The sequence below is a fragment of the Saccopteryx leptura genome, chromosome 3 (genome assembly GCF_036850995.1).
Source record: "Saccopteryx leptura isolate mSacLep1 chromosome 3, mSacLep1_pri_phased_curated, whole genome shotgun sequence".
Lineage (NCBI taxonomy): Eukaryota > Metazoa > Chordata > Mammalia > Chiroptera > Emballonuridae > Saccopteryx > Saccopteryx leptura.
Genome location: NC_089505.1, coordinates 348,846,072 through 348,864,131, shown reverse-complemented (window position 1 = coordinate 348,864,131; position 18,060 = coordinate 348,846,072). Strand labels below are relative to the sequence as shown.

At 35.2% G+C, this 18,060-nt stretch overlaps 1 protein-coding gene across 3 annotated transcripts in view; it reads left to right on the top strand.

The window, feature by feature from the left end:
• CSMD3 (CUB and Sushi multiple domains 3) overlaps positions 1-18,060 on the top strand; it is a 1,231,016-nt gene that overhangs the window by 1,116,300 nt on the left and 96,656 nt on the right. For all 3 annotated transcript variants that reach the window (XM_066379371.1, XM_066379370.1, XM_066379369.1), the window contains 3 exons: positions 628-773; positions 14,967-15,047; positions 15,732-15,845. In XM_066379371.1, the coding sequence (XP_066235468.1) occupies positions 628-773; positions 14,967-15,047; positions 15,732-15,845 (341 nt within the window). The remainder of the gene's footprint in view (positions 1-627; positions 774-14,966; positions 15,048-15,731; positions 15,846-18,060) is intronic.

The following is an 18,060-nucleotide window of genomic DNA, read 5'->3' as shown; positions in this document are numbered from 1 at the left end:
ATTAAATTGATATGCAAAAACAGAAAATTACTATCAGGGTAAGTTTAAGATAATAAAATTCTCTGTTCACAAAACCAGTAAAGATTAAAAGCCTATATTTAACTTATAATTATTTAATATAACTTCTGAATTTCTGTCATAATAATTTGTTATAAAATATATTTGTGTTATTATCCTGTTCATTGAAACATCCTTATTTAAAAATATATTATAAAGAGCATATCTCAATTAATTTTTGACATTTGGATAATAGAACTACTATATGAGTTATAAGATTCCTTCTAGTTTTAAGTCTATGAAACTTAAGATTATTGTGAAGAAAATAAATGAAGAGTAAACCTCAAGCATTTGGGAGGTTCTGCATTGTCAGGAAACCAGAGATAGTATAATTGATTACAACTAATATGAGTACATTTCACTTAGGTAAAAAAGCGATCTATGTTTATACTTTAAATTTTTAAATGTTATCATCTATATAAGCAAAAATTTACCGTGATTTGGCACCCATTGGTTATTTCATCTACTGTATCTTTATTATCTTGTATTTAATACCTTTAGTAAACTTTGTGGGAAACTCTCCCCAAAATTAATCTTAATCTTTCTCTCTGCTCTGCCTCTTTCTGATAGGGATGGACCAGATCAAAACTCACCCCAGATTGGACAGTTCAGTGGCAATACTGCTTTGGAATCAGTCTATAGCACTTCAAATCAGATTCTAATCAAGTTCCACAGTGATTTCACAACGAGTGGCTTTTTTGTGCTCAGTTATCATGGTTCGTATTATCTAAGAGTTTATATTTAATTTACTACTGTTTAAGATTGTCCTGGAAATTTGAATGTAAAATATTTTTAAACCAATGATTGAAAAGGTGTTAAAACTTGACACTTATTTAAAAAAAATGCTATTCCAAATAATTTACTTGCAAGGAATAAGTTCTTCTGAACATTTAGGGACATTAAAATATAAGCACATGGAAACAGGAAATAAATCACTTACTAATTACCCAGTAGAAAATAATCATTTTTTTCAGATGAAAACCAATAAAAGAGAACCAGTTGTTCATATTTTATTTCAAGTAACTTTGAGACTTTAATACATTTTTTCAATACAAAAATATTTAATGTATTAAACCTGCTATGAGTCTTTTAAAACTTGCATCCAGTATCTTTATGCTTTGAATTATATTTTGCATTAATTTGTACTCTTGTTTCAAAACTGTATCTATTTTACAATCTTACAATTTTAAATGTCTATTCCAGATCATTAAGTTCATAGCTTTTACTCCTGTGGAATAATTTATGAAGACTTTCAATTTTAGTTCTTTGTATAGAATTATTCTGGCTCTTCTCATCATACCGGCAACATTTGAAAAAACATTCAGATGGTTTCATAGTTTTAAAATTTTTTTCTTGTATCTCAAATTGATTTTATTTCATTATATAGAAGAAAATGTTCATTTATTTCTAATGATTACATGCCTTTATGTGCTATGACCATACTTGTATATAACACATTCTGCTTATATGACTTTGTCAGACCAATTCTATGAATATTTTACAGGCTAAGCTACTGAATTAAAATTTGCAACTTATATGAAAATTTGCACCATGAACATGTGTTTTTTCCATTACATTAATATACAATTTAACATTTTCAACTTCTTCAACACAAAGTAAAACTTTGCTACTCAAATCTTATAATCCATGGAAAATATAGTAAGCCAAATATGGTTATGCTCACATTTAAAGCACATCAGGGTTAGATACAGTCAGAGCATAGAACAGAAAAGCATTGGTTTGCTTTATCTCAGCACTTACCAGCCAGTCAACGATACCCACTTTGCGCTTCTGTCAGGCCCACAGCATCTACGCCCCCAGGTGCGTAGCCTGTTAGGAAGGGGGGGGGGGGAGCTTTCAGTTTGAGAACGTTTATTCAGGCATTTAAAAAAATAACTCATTTGCCTTTTTTACTGACTTGGACATTGATACTGGCAGAATGTAGACATAGCCTAAGACTGTAACAACAGCTTTATTACTTTCATAGATAATCATAACTCAGGAACCAAAAATTAAATAATAGTTAAAGTTGAAAGATGAATTAGTTGCTGTACCCATTTTCTCTCTTCATGGATCCCTGCATAAATTTTTATGATCTTTTGTTCTGATTTTGAACAAGTGACAAGCAGGGGACTAATTCACTGACGGATTATAAATATTCATAAGATAACTTTATAGAGAATGTACATTTCTTATAAAATTTATGACACATATCAAAGGGAAAATATTGTCAAGAGAAAAAGATTTCTGTGTATGTGTATTCATATAAAAACATTAGGATTACAGAATGTTTGTATACACACACAAAATACAAATGTGGGTTTCATTAGACACTTAGGTGAATGTATAATATGTATATGTATATGTGCATGTAGATGTATATGTATAAACATACCGAAAATATGTGTCTCCTGTTTTGTAACTAGGTTTTGAGTCATGTATAATGCAAACAATTAGCTTAAGAATAAGATCAGTATTTATTTAAGTGCTTTGATTTCCAGTTGACTTTGGACAAGATATCCTTTGGTCTTCACATTTTTTACTTTGTTTTATTTTTTAGCTATAAAGAACCATGGTAGGAATGCCAAGATTAATGAGATACTATATATATCTAGATATGAAATAGGAAATATTTATTTATATATAAATTACTACAATAAGTAGATTAAACCATATCAATTGTTTTGCCCCAAAATACTCAACATTGGCAAGTTTGTATGGCTCAACCCAGATAATTGCTATCATTATTACAGTTCTCGGCGTTAGGTTGAGAAATGATATGAGAATTGGAAACAATGAATAATATACAACTATTATAGCGCCCAGCAGAGTAGATGTTCAGTAAATTTTTATTTTCTTACTATAACTTATTTCACATTTTAGATTTTTTTAATAGAGCCTTTATTTTTATACTTTGCATTTCATAATAAGGTATAATTGCCAGAGCCTAGAGAATCCTAACATTCGAGTCAACATCTCTGGAAATTTCACCCAAACCTTAAAAATATCTTGAAATTTGGGGATGTAGCCAGGACTCGTGTTAGAACTGACAGATGCCTTACATTCCAACAGCTCTCTCAGGATGATTTTCCAAGGCACTGCTTTCATCCTGACTCACTTTCTCAGGAATGCACGATGCCTATATTAAATCAGGTTTAAAATTACCTTATAACCTGGTTCACTGAATATTACTCATGTTACTCCCCAGTGTCTGTGTCTTCTGACTCCCGGCAGATTCGTTCTGGCACAGCCTCCTGAATTTCCATTCTTTTTTATTTTATTTTATTTTATTTTTTGACAGAGGCAGAGAGAGCGACAGACAGGGACAGACAGGAAAGAAGAGAGATAAGAAGCATCACTTCTTCATTGCAGCACCTTTATTGTTCATTGATTGCTTTCTCATATGTGCCTTGATGGGGGCTACTGCAGACCTAGTGACCCCTTGCTCAAGTCAGCGACCTTGGGCTCAAGCCAGCGACCTTGGGGCTCAAACCAGTGACCATGGAGTCATGTCTATGATCCCACACTCAAGCCGATGACCTCAGGGCTTCAAACTTGGGTCCTCTGCATCCCAATCCAATGCTCTATTCACTGTGCCACTGCCTGGTCAGGCCTGACCTTCCATTCTTAAATGGTTCCTTACTCATCTTCAGTTCTTTAAGTCTCCCACCTTAAGTCCCATGTCCTCCATTTCTTGATAATTTGAGCTCCTTGAAATCACTATCATCTTCTTAATAATTACACCTTGTCTTTTTACCAACCCTTTGAGAACTTAATGACAGTAGGGTGTATTGTTCTATAAGCCTGTGAGCTTAATAATAGTGAATGCATGTTTGATGACACATCACATTTCTGCTTTGTAACTTTTTTATATTTTTATTATTGATATATTGATTAATTAGATGTTAATCTTAATGTGGGAAGTATGTTTTCAGATTCTTTCAAAAAAGTTGTTAATTTTTAAGCTGTATTAGTGACAACTTTGAAAAGATTATTTTATAATGTGTTGATGTGTGCCCATTTCCTTCCACAGAAACAGAAGAGATGCTTATTTGCAAGTTAACATTGATCCAGTTAATACAATTTAATACATCTGAAAATATAATATTCATATCCTGGGTCTATACTCAGTACTTATATCTTAGTGCCAAATTGAACTCTTATAATGATAAAAAAAAATTATTCAAGTAATTTGGTATTATTTTAATAAGTAAACCAGTAGATAATTTTCTATTTAACACTATTTTAAGCTGATAAAATATAGCTAAATTTAGAATGGTGTACTCCCCCATTCAGTTTTCTTTAAATTCTCTTATTAATAGCTCCTTCTGTTATGTACTACCCTGTGAGTCAGAAGTGGTTTTCTTTGGACTTGTTGTATGTATTTTATAAATCTGACAGATCAGTATTTTCATATATGTTCTTAAGGTCTTATTAATCATTTAGGTTTCATTTATTAACATATTTTTAACATGTCTGACAAGCAAAAAAAATGCTTTTTCTCTAACCTGATTTCTTTCTTGAGACCCAGCCAGCCATCTGTCTTTTATAAAATATCACTTTCTTAAAGCCTTTCATGATCAAAAATAACATTCATAAAAAGCTTTGCAAAATGCAATTTCTGCAATGAAGAAAATAGGACAGGCCTAGATGTTGACGCACTTTATCTTAGCTATTATATTTCTCTTCATCTGAGAATGTTTTTGTCTCTCCCTGTATTGTTGAATTTTCTTGTTATCTGCCATAGAGTCAAGATGGGTGGCTTATAATAAATAATAACATCAGTCCTAATCACTGACTCCTTGAAATTAAACTACACAAAACCTGTTTAACGACACATTTTTGCGAACACTGACTTTGTATGATAGTCAGTATAATAGTGACAGGAGATGTAATAGGCCTGGCACTACACTAGGTACATTCCATATGTCATTGCTAATTTTTGTAATAATTCTGTGAGATAAGGAGTACTATTTTCATTTTAATAATAAAAGAACTAAATGAAAAAAAAATGTATAACCTACATAAAGCCAGAGAACTGATAAATAGAAGAGCTGCCTGGATTTCAAAACAAATCTGGCTCTGAAGAATGACCTCTTTTTAAATAATGACAGCAGCAGCAGCCATGAAGTGTGTGTCAGACAATGTCCTAAGCTGGTATTATCTCAGGCGTAGATTTTATTTAACAGTATATACACCAAATATTTTTTTACAAATTTCTCAAAATTTTTTATATGTTTTTACAAGACAATGGGTCATCTTATTTTTTAGAAAATACCCTGTCTACTTATAGCCTGGAGCCTCACACTTTTTATTCTCCCCTGGGACCGACAAGCTAACTGTAAAACGTCGGTAGGTTTATCGCAACTTTGTGTGTTTTTCTTTATAGTCCCAAAATGTGCTGTAGTCTCTGTGTAAAAGAGAAAATAAGTTTTATTAAGGGTCTGACTTATGCCAATCAAAACAATCAGAAGGCTGTAGTATATAGCTAGAATGCATATTTATTAATTTAAACAGAAGATATTTTAATGTTTAAATTCATTACCCAAGCCGCCTCTACTTGTAATATCAGAGGACTAAGGTACCTCAGTTACACTCAGGAATGTTTTCTTTGTAATCATATGCTTTAATACTTTATATCATTTATTGTTTTCTATTGTTGGCACATCTTCAGTGAAAGAATGAGTTGACTTTTAGATTATTTTTTAAGATTTGTATTTAAAAGACCTACAATGTCTTTTATGTCATCTTTTATATAAATATTTACATGGCCTGTACAATAAATGCTGTACTGGAGGACAAATACATTTAAAGCCACAAAGTCTTATCCTAAAAGAGATTGCTGCAGATATAAAGATACATTTCATATAAAACATATATCTTCATTGCTTTAAACTAGGTGACCCCTTTGCCTCACACAACCTTTCATATTTCATTAGATAATTGTTGGTCAAATAAGTTTGTAAATGTGATATATATGTTTGCTTGCTTATAGTTTGCATTGAGTGTGGGGGACAGGCTGTAGGCAGTCAGGGTCATTATAACCTATAGGTCATTAACCCTTTTAATACTAAAATCTTTTCAAAACTAAGCTTTTCTCCACACCCTTGACTGTTGCATGATGTGGGGTGGTGCACTCATGAGGAATCTCATTATGCCTCAGATAAAAAGTCTCTTTGTATCAGAGACTTCCTTGTTTGTATATTGGATTAAAGGTTTTGACTTCTACACTATAAAATGGGGCAGAGGAGCCTATGCTGGAGGAGAGCAGGGCAGAGAAAGGCCACATGGAGGAGAGGAGAAGCAGCCAAGAGTGCTGAAGGAGAAGCTAGTTTGTGCAGAGAGAAGGAGATGGGGAACAGAGGTGAATAAGGCTAGTGAGGTAGAAACCTTTGATTCTAGGAAACTCAGATAAGTCAGTGACTTTGGGAGCCCTGAATGGATAGGGAAGTGTTTTCCCACTCTGTTTATTTCTTGCCTGCCAGGTGCAAGCTAGGATTAAAGGTAATGGCCCACCAGTTCTTGGCTCCATTGTTTCATTACCGTCTGTCCGAATCAAATGCAAACCTGCACGGGCCAGGCGGCTGTGATGGTGGCCGTGGCTATAGGCCATAATGCATTGAACTTGTAAAGTGTTTCATTGTTCGATGTCCAAAGAATCTAGGGTGTATAGACATCACACAATTATGTATAAGTATTATATATATTTATAAATACATGTAGAGTGAGAGACTAAACATCAAATAAGTGAAGGTGTTGTAAGAAAAAGATAATGTCATTTACTATTACTTAATGACTACTTGGTGATTACCTAAATCATTAAAACATGTCAAATTTGCATACTATATTTTAACATTGTGCTGTATGTGCACACCTACTGGAACATTATGGTATTTATTTATTTTCTAGACTATCTTACTTTCAGTCTCTTCCAGCCAAAGTTCATCAGGAATACCTTTTAGTTAAATAAAGTTGGGTATGTTGACTCATTGTAATGAGAGAAACAATACACCCTGAGGGGCCCTGTGGCATCTGAGTCAGAGGATATTAGGAGAAGATAGTAATCGGTTTTTTGGGTGGTGTCAGATGGTTCTGGAAAGTTTCAAGGAAGTATGCTGTTTCTCTGGATTGGATGCTGTCAGAAAATTGGAACCATTCAATAATTGACTATATTAATAAATTATTTCTAAAAGGTTAGAAGAATAAAACACCAAAAACTATAATTAATATGGAAGCAGCTTTTGCTCACTGAGATGGAAGCATCTTGGTCATTCTGGTGACTTGAACTGTGTTCTTTTGTTTTATTTTGTTTTTAGGTTTTTTTCCCCTCCATGCTTAGAAGTGATTATAGAAAGGTCTTATTTTTGTGTTGTTCCAAACGGGTCAAACATTTATTATGTCTGATATTAGTTGTTAGGGAAATTGTTTATGGTCGACAGCAGAAAATCATGGTTTATCAGTGAGAGCCAGGCCAGCTCCAAGCTAAGAGCACATAGGAGCTGTGTTTTGTTTTGTTTTCTTTTATTTTCAATATGCAAAATAATTTAAAGTGATAAAGATAGCTATAGCATGTTTCTTCACAGCCAAAAGCAAATCAAACTATGATAGTAGACAGAGAGAAGAAAATAGAGAGTAGAAGAGAATAAATTGTCACTGCTGATGTGCTGTTATCTCCTAATATGCCAGGTGACTCAGCTACATGGAGAAGAGACCCTCGGTGCCTTACTTTTCAGATTCTGAAGGGATCAGTACTATGGTGGGACACTTCCACTTGCTATTTGAATATGATCAGTTAATGCAACAGATATTGTAATGTTCTTATGAATATTTTAGAAGGTTTCTAATAGTTTTGTTTAATAAACTTCCATTATTTCATCTCTAGGAAAATACTGAGAGTAAGGTGGCTCTTGCTGATATAGAGATTTTCCTGTATTTTATAAATTTAGGGATGAACATTTTCTCTTAATTTCTAAGATTCTTATTTATAGAGGCTTAGAAACAAACTAGTTATAATATATTAATGGAGTTTGACCAAGCAATGGCGTGGTAGATAGAGCATCAGACTGGGATACAGAGGATCCAGGCTCGAAACTCCAAGGTCGCTGGCTTGAGTGCGGGCTCATCTGGCTTGAGTGTGGGGTTGCTGGCTTGTGCCCAAAGGTCACTAGCTTGAAGCCGAAGGTCGCTGGCTTGAGCAAGAGGTCACTCAGTCTGCTATAGCCCCCTGGTCAAGGCACATATGAGAAAGCAATCAATGAACAACTAAGGTGCCACAACAAAAAATTGATGCTTCTCATCTCTCTCCCTTCCTGTCTCTCTGTCCCTATCTGTCACTCTCCTTGTACCTCTCTCTGTCTCTGTCATAAAAAAATATTAATAAAATATATTAATGGAACAAAATATATTAATGGAACAAAAATGATATTTTTAAGTAATTTAACCTCTGCTAAAACATATCTATTTAGTTCACTTGCAGATTTTTTTACAAAATGGAAAAAATATTTATTTTTATCTTCTTTTTTTTTTTTGTATTTTTCTGAATCTGGAAACGGGGAGAGACAGTCAGACAGACTCCCGCATGCGCCCAACCGGGATCCATCCAGCACGCCCACACGGAGGTGACGCTCTGCCCACCAGGGGGCAATGCTCTGCCCCTACGGGGCGTCGCTCTGTTGTGACCAGAGCCACTCTAGCACCTGGGCAGAGGCCAAGGAGCCATCCCCAGCGCCCGGGCCATCTTTGCTTCAATGGAGCCTCGCTGTGGGAGGGGAAGAGAGAGACAGAGAGGAAGGAGAGGGGGAAAGGGTGGAGAAGCAGATGGTCGCTTCTCCTGTGTGCCCTGGCCAGGAATCGAACCCGGGACCCCTGCACGCCAGGCTGACGCTCTACCACTGAGCCAACCGACAGGGCCTATTTTTATCTTCTTAATAAAAACTAGAGGAGCATATATTTAAACACCCTTAAGTCTGCTTTCAAGTAGAGCGGCCTAAAATTATTTTACATACCTTTGAAATAACATTGCTAGAATTACATAACTGAACATGTAATTATCCATGCTTTTTTCTCCTCCAAATTTCCCCCTAATCATGAAATTAAAATTGAACTACTCTAGGTCACCACTGAAGTATGCCAGTGGTTACAGAGATCTTAGAGCTTAGAAGAGAACAGATAGCATTATCTATTTTTTTCCTCTATAAGAAATATGGTGTCCTTCCTTGGCAGAAAGGTTGTGCACCTGTGCTTTTCTGGTTTAGAGAAGGAATGGCGATTTGCCAGTGTTCTGTTTTGGCTTTTTTTTTTTTTTTTTTTGAAGTCTTAAATAGCTCAGTTGAACTGAATTAGATAAATATAGCATTCTTCTCTGGAATTATGTTGGCTGTTTCATTACAAAGAAAATAGAAAATTGAAAGTAACCAAAAAAATATCACCAGAATCAAACCCTAAATTAATTTCAAGAAGCAAACGTGTTGGGCCAGGAACCAGACAGCCACATGCATTTGAACAAAAACGGCACTATTAAAATGATAGCCTTTCTCAACAGATACTGACAGGTAGAATATGATGCTCTCAGGGAGTTATTAAATCATAAATGGTGTCTTAAAGCTGAATGACAAGTCAAATAAAGGATTCTTCTAAAGTTAACACAGATGGAAATCAAATGTGCATTTAAAATGTGTAAATCTCTGTTATGTGGCTTTTTTATTAATGGTCATCACTGTGAAGCTGTTTCTAAATAGAACAATCCATGAAACACATGAACTTCAATACATGCTAATACTATTTAAAATTTTGATGACACAGTTTAAAAGTTTTACTTCTGCCCATAACTGAAATGTGTGGCCTTGGCCTCTTCACTTTAATATTTTATCTCTCCTTCTTTTTTCACTGCACTAAAATAAAGAAATTAGAATAGGTGATATATTAGGTGACTTTAGGGTCAAACAACCTATGATTCTAATATACACAATATTGAGTATATTCATCCTAGTCCCGTTTATTTTATTCCAAAGTAACCAAAGTATATATACTATACAGGATGAGATATTGTTTTAATTCAATTAGTTATCAGTTAATATTTGTTGAATATGATTTCCAGGGCATTGTGCTAGCAGCTTTGAAATCACGAACACATACAACATATATTATATGTAGGACTCTAAAATAGGTTGCTGAACTCAGGATTTTACATTGCAGTATAATGTACATTAATGTAGGACAAATAAATAATTTCAGCATTTTTAAAGTATAGCCAATTGAAATCAGAGTAGAAACACAATGACTTGTTTTGCTGTGTCCTGGGAGGTCTCATGGGTACTAGCTCTTGGAATGACATCAGCGTTGCGAGCAAGAGCCATGTCAGATTGAGAGTGCGTGTGTTTAGGGCACAGCTGCCAGCCCAGCAGCTGTGCTGGTGTTAACCTTTGACAAACAGGAAAGGTGCCTTCCCTTTGTGATATGTGTCAGGCACTAGTCTACGCACTTTACAATCTATTAACTCAGTCTTAGTTTTATATTTACTTTGCAGTTAGGAAAACAAGCACAATCTTAGCAATTTGCCCGAGGTCATAGAGCTAGCATGCCACAGAAGCGAGACTGGAGCATAGTAGCCTGCTTCCAGAGTATAGTGGCTTAGGCTGTTTCCTGCACAGGAGTAATTACTAATCACCACAAATGGGAGGATTGTATTCTCCAGTGATGTGGATCCGTTTCATAGAAATATCTCCAGAAGGGGGAGTGGAGCTAAAGAGTTTACTTCCTCACCGTTGCCTTCAACTATACACGTTTACTGCATCACCCTCACACCATTGCCTTACTGTACCCTGACCTGCCAACAAAACTAATATGTCTAAAGTTGGCTTGCAATTAATTCAGTAATTAAATTACCAAAATGCCTTTCTTGAGTAAAAAGTGAAACTTGGGGAAAGTAGAAACTATTAATATTTTACAAGATGTTTTTAAACCCCGGAAAGCATCTCAGGCAGGTTCTGTTTAGATCCCGGTCTCTAGCACTGGGACCCTAAATTGCCCCTATTCCGTCTCCATTTGCTGTTTTAGAGGTAGGAGTTATATTATGTAAGACTATTTGTTTAGACACTATTTTGAGGAAATAGTTTTGTATGTTATTTAGCAAATATTTGTTGGATTATAAGCATAGTGATTTTTTTTTTTTAGTGGTGAGAAAGTCTCTTCCCTCGTGTTACTTGAAATCTAGATAGAGCACAAACAATTAAGCAAGGCAATAGATAATAATAGATTTTTAAGCAAGTCATGATTTCATGTGCCATACAACAGTTTTATGATGAAAAAAATAACAGTAAAGGATCAGGGGAGGAACAGACAAGAGGTCAGAAGAAATGTTTATCCTGGTAATAAAAAATTGGGATTTGAAACATGAAGTCAGACTTGAAGTTAAAGAAACTTAAAAGTTTCTCCACTTAAGTGGAGACTATAGAAAATTTGTTCAAAGGAAAGTTTATTCAGAATTCAAAACTATAAAACTGATGAAACCAGAATTGCTCTTCCTGAAGTAGAGGTAGAAGGAAAGACAGTATGGCTCCGTAGACTCTCTGTGACCCCAAAGTGACCCCTTCCTCTAGAGACAAAGCAGTGCTGGTGATGGAAAGTGACAGAGAATAAGACAGAATTTAGCTCACAGCACCAGGTGGTCTTGGGGGGAAAAGTCTCTCTGAGCATCATATTCTTCCTTAGTAATAATTAACAAACTCTAGTCTTGGAAACTCTGCAACTGAGTTATCTAAATCTTTCTAAGCATGTTCTACAGAGGCAATAGTCATGGATTCCTCAGTGATAAAATTATGCTTTTTTAAAAATAAGGAATAACTTGATTAGCATGGAGACTAAAAATAACTATAGGCAAGCAAAAGTATAGTCATCACATATGGTCATTTCTATACTTCTCTAACTTCTGAGTTGCCCTCTAGTCTACATTAAGATCAGATTAAAGGCTCTTCTAGAAAGCACAGTGACGTAAGAGTCTGTGTTAAGGCTCTTTGGGGCAGCTCTCCTTTCTCTAACCTCCTCAGTATGTCTTACAATTACAACGGACCCCGGGTTATGATCAAGATCGATTTTGTAGGTTTGTTCTTAAGTGAATTTGTGTGTAATTTGAAACAGGTACATTCTCTTATTAAATGCAGTTTAGATGTTTGTCCTTACATAGTTTTTACTTTTACCTTTTTTTGTGCAGATAAATACTTAAACATTTTCAAATCTACAGACCTTACCTCATTCATAACCTGGGAACTTCCTGTACCCTTTACCTTGAAAATTGTATACCTTTTAAGGTCTAAGTTCAGGAAAATAATTTTCAAAATTTTTTCTGCCGTGGGCTACTTCCCCACAACCATTCTCTTTTCTAGTGGTAGCTGTTCTCTGTAGAGCAGTGCTTTACCTGCAAATTAACATCCCTGCACAGCAAGTGCTTCTGTAAACAGGTTAAAGTACTGGAAGGAAGATGTTTGAAGAGACAGACAACAATTTACAGCAGGATATTGAAAAAAAATTTCCTTGATTTATTCCTCTTCATCTACATGTTGAAATTTTTTTCTCTTTTCTTTGTCCTTAGCAAACTGAAGTTTATTAGACTGTTAACCTCTTATAAATGAGTTTTTGTTATTTGATGAATCAGTATTCAAATTTTTGCTTAAATTCTCCTGCTTGTGAAATGCTCTAATACCCATGATTACTGTTCAGAACTGGAAAATATTATTCATTTATAAAATATTATCTCATGCATCTCCTTTGATGGGCGTCTTCATTAACTGGTCTAGTTGATGTATCTCAGTAATCACATAATACTCTAATGCAGCGGCATAAAATATGTATTTCTGATGGCTTTAGGCGACCCCTGTGTTTTGGTCGTTCGACCCCTACCGGGGTCGTGACCCACAGGTTGAGAACCGCTGCTATAATGATAGAGAAAACATTGAAGGTATGGGCTTTGGTAAGAGGCGATAAAGGAGGTATGTGACAGAGTCCTGGCTACCTCTATACTAGTTGTGTGAACACAGATGAGTCACTATTTCTATTAAGCCTTATTCTCCTTACCTGAGCATCGAGGCACATAAATAGCTTAATTTGTAAGTTAAACTAATAAAGTTAAGCATATAAATCACATTCTTATTCAAATATCAGAATAGTTTAAAATGTGTTTCTTGAATGAAAAAGAGTATTTTTTTTAAAGATTGCTAGTGAAAACAGGCTTTAAGTGATTGTGATGCAGATCATATGGGACTAGGAGCCATGATGCTTAGATTCATAGAATATTTTTGGAGGGTGGTTTTTTATATTATGCTAAAGAGGAATCTATATAATATAATGGAATAACTTGTATATGAGGTATTAATAATTAGAAACATGGCCTGCCCAAGCAGTGGCGCAGTGTATAGAGCATCCACCTGGGATGCTGAGGACCCAGTTTTGAAACCGTAAAGTAGCTGGCTTGAGTGCAGGCTCACCAGCTTGTGTGCAAGGTCACCAACTTGAGCATGGGTTCATAGATGTGACCCCATGGTCATTGGCTTGAGTCCAAACATTGCTGACTTGAAGTCCAAGGTCACTGACTTGAGCCCAAGGTGTCTGGCTGAGCAAGGAGTCATTGGCTTGGCTGGAGCCCCCAATCAAGGCACATATGTGAAAGCAATCAATGAACAAGTAAGGTGCTGCAACTGTGAGTTGATGCATCTCATCTCTCTCCCTTTCTGTCTGACTGTCCCTCTCTCTCTCTCTTTCTCTGTCTCATTCTCTCTCTTTTCACTAAAAAAAATTAAATAAATATAATTAAAAACATAAAATTTAAAATATGTATATTTTGTAAAGATGCTAATGTAGCATGATTAGAGAAGGCTCTGGAACCAGACTGTCTAGGTTCAAATAAATTCCAGCTCTACCACATTATAGCTGTGTGATTTAGACCAAGCTCTCTTTAACACTTTTCTCTTCTATAAAATGGTCATCATTGTAGAAATAGTCACATCAACTAATACAGTAAATAAAATTTTATAAGGACTACTATAATTAAAATGTTTATCATATTTCCTAGAATAGAATATGTACAGAGTACTTGTTTGCAATTATGACTGTATGCCAGGCACTGCCCTTGGTGCAGGGGATTCAGTGATGAGCCATGAGGAAGACAGGCATTGAGCACATACACAGGCATAAATATGTAAATCCAAACTGTGATTATGGGCCCTGGCCGTTTGGCTCAATGGTAGAGCATTGGCCCGGCCTGTGGAAGTCTCTGGTGTGATTCCCATCAGGGCACATAAGAGAAGCAACCATCTGCTTCTCCACTTCTCCCTCCTTCTATCTCTCTTTCTCTCTTCTCTTTCTGTAGCCATGTCTTGAATAGTTCAAGCAAAATTGGCCCTGGGAACTGAGGATGGCTCCATGGCCTCACCTCAGGTCCTAAAATAGCTCAGTTCCCGAGCAATAGAGCAGCAGCCCAGATGGTTAGAGCAACACCTGGTAGGAGGCTTTCTTGGTAGATCCCAGTAGGGGTATGTGTGGAAATCTGTCTCTGCCTCCCTGCCTCTCACATAATAAAAACAAACAAACAAACAATCAACAACAAAATTGTGATTCTGTCAAGAAAAAATAGCAGGTGTTATGAAGCACATAACAAGAAGTAATAGAACAAGGGTAAAAAGTAAAGAGTTTACATGTAAGTATTCTTATCATAGGAAAATATTTTGGCACCTAAGGAATAATTTATTTTTCCTTTAATGTTACAGAAGTTTTTCAAATAAAGAAATAACTGAAACTTGATAAACTCTATCATTTATTTTTATTCTTATATACAATCCTTGCATAATTTTCTTTTTCTCACATATGTGAGTATATATAGCTGCTCAGAGAAGGACTAAACACATTGTCTTTTTCCACAGCCTATCAACTAAGAGTGTGCCAACCTCCACCACCTGTACCCAATGCTGAAGTTTTGACAGAAGATGATGAATTTGAAATAGGTAAAGTCTGTGAAATTACTTTTAAAGAAAACACACTGTTAACAGAGTTACTTGCTTAGAAAGAAATAAAAGTAAAGGATAGGAGCAGCCTGTCTTAGACCTGCTTTCCTCCTTGACGGGAATTGTTTAGAATTCTTAAAAATGGACAGCAGTAAAAAGAAGAAAGGGAGTGTTAGGCAAGAAGAAGGGATTCTGGAGTTCCAGGATATACAAGTAAAAGCCCTGTGGGAATTAGAAAAGCCGTGTGGGAATTAGAACCGTGTAACTGTATAATGTTGCCATAATAAACTATTATTATTATCCTATTGATTTTGGTTTGGCAATGTAAGACAATATCAAAGACCAATATGAATCTAATCATAATATAAAAACAATAACTAGGAATAACTTTAATTACTTGATACCTTTTTAATGAAAAGCTTACCTATACCAACCAGATTATCTCTTTACTGCTATTGCTTATAAGGAAGCTGACATGCACAAGTAGTTTACTCTTGGCTTTAGTTCTGTTTGGTCAGTGCCTATGAAGTACTAGTAGTTCAATATTTTGAATATCAGCCCTGCTTACAATTAATAGAATTTTTATTCTGATTAAAAATGAACATTTCTATTCCTTCAAAAGCATCTGTTAATTTTCTCCTTGTTGCTTGTCTGAAGTCCCCTCTGCCTTTTCTTTTTCAACAGGTGATATTATTAGATACCAGTGTCTCCCGGGATTTACTTTGGTGGGTAATGCAATTCTGACATGCAGATTAGGAGAACGGCTCCAAATGGACGGAGCACCTCCAGTTTGTCAAGGTACCAATTAATAGGACTATTTATTTCTAAATATTTGTTTTGTGTTTAACTCAATGCTGGGAATTATTTTAAATATTTAATATTTAACTGGCAGTAATGTTAAAATTTATGCTATTCATTAATGGTATGTTTAAAAATTCCATTATTTCTCAAATTTAACTTTAAACAATTTTTATTCTTTCAAGTTTTTTTTTCTCCCCCCCCTTCTTTTTTACTTAGTGGCGGGGAGGCAGAGAGACAGACTCTGGCATGCACCCTGACCAGGATCCACCCAGGAAGCTCCCTATAGAGCAATGCTCTGCCCATTTGGAGCTGCTGCTCTGTTGCTCAGCAATCAAGCTATTTCAGTGCCTGAGTAGAGTCCATGAAGCCATTCTCAGTGCCCAGGCCAAGTTGCTGGAATTGAGCCATGGCTGCAGGAGAGGAAGATGGGGTTGGGAGGGGGAGAGGGTGGAAGTGGTAGAGAAACAGGTGGTCTCTTCTCCTGTGTGCCCTGACTGGGAATAAAATTTGGGACTTCCACATACTGGGCTGATGCTCTACCACTGAGCCAGCTAGCCGAGGCTTCAAGTTTTAATTTTTCTAGTTTTTCCCAAAGTCAGTTCAACTTACTTAAGTTATTTTTGCCATGAGGATCTGAGGAAAAAACAAAAAGCCAAAAAACAAGTTATATATAGTCCCTGTTATGAAGGTAGAATAACGTAAAGAATATGACGGAACAATAGAATCGTATAATGTGTAACACTTCGTGGGTCAGGGAAAACTAGTATTGAACTTAATTATCCCTTTCCAGATTTTCTTGGATTATGTTCTTCATTTAGGTTCATGCTGCGGAATAGAAACCTGTTCCTGGTGCACTTTCTTTGCTGTTATTATAAGCCTAAAACCCAAGTTCTATTTATTACGTCAAATATGCTCTAAATAGGAATTAGCCTTTGATTTTCTATGTCATTGGAATTTTTACAAGAAGAAAGAAGGATTTCCCCAAGAGGCTTTTATAGTAGCACTGGTGGTATAAACCAGTGCTAATGTGAGACTTTTTTAGAACATCTTAAAAATGGTTGGGTATTTTGAAGTGTATCGCACACATTTCTAATATTTAGATGTCATTTACTCAACTTCCTTCTTTATATGCAACTTTTTCATGTACTTACAGTAAATTATTTAAGATTCATATTCAGATATTTAGACATGTGAATGGAGAAGATGAAGTCTCAGCCTTTTGGGAGATTATACATAGGAAACTACCTTGGGCAAGCATGGGAAAGCTTGAATGAACAATTACCAATCAAGACTGTTTTCTTGACCCAATATATGATACAAACTACGTTGTGGGCTCATGGTGGGCAACACTTCTTTTTTTATATTTGAATCCCAGGTCAATAATTTTTAAAAATTAAGATAAGCAAAACAATTTGGTAACCTAGCTCTTTCACTATCTCTCATGATCTAGTTTTTCAACATCTTAAATTTAAAAACTTCCGAAATATTAGTAACTGTACCTCTTTTTATTCTGTCTGCTGTGGAGAATACAAAAAAAGAAATTAATTTTTTTTGTCTCATAATAACATCAGATTGTAGCTAAAAGTCAATAAATCGTCCCTCAGAATGAGTTTATGCTGAGTTATTATATTAATTAGTTGCCCCAATAGTTAAGCTTAAAAGCTGACTTTATATTTTCATTTGAGTTATTTTATAAGCTTGCTAAAAACAGTCATTTATTTGGAATATTTTAAAATTAATCAACATTGGTTTTAGTCTATTTTAAATTATTTGGGTTTTTTTCACTTTTTCTAAATGGGGCTGCATTATTTTTGTTATTCTTCTCTCGATCCTCTTTTATTTTCTATCTCACAGTTGAAATATGGAAAGCAATTCTAAATGTGGTACTTTTCAAAGAATTTGATACAAACGAAACATGTTGGTGACTAAATTTGGTGGTTAAATTAAGGGATCTGTGTTAATTAAATCTGTGAGACTTTGTGCACATTAAACTTTCTGAGTATCAGTTTCCTCATATGTATAATGGAATAAAAATTGTGCACACTTCTTAAAGTTGTAACAAATAAATGAGATACTACACCAAAAGTGCTTAACAGTGTCTAATATAGAGTCACAACCAAAAGCATTTACTTTGAATCTTGATGGTTATAAGGCTTCTTGCTATATGTTTGATTGTATGACAATAGATTAATATGTGCATTTTCAACAAATT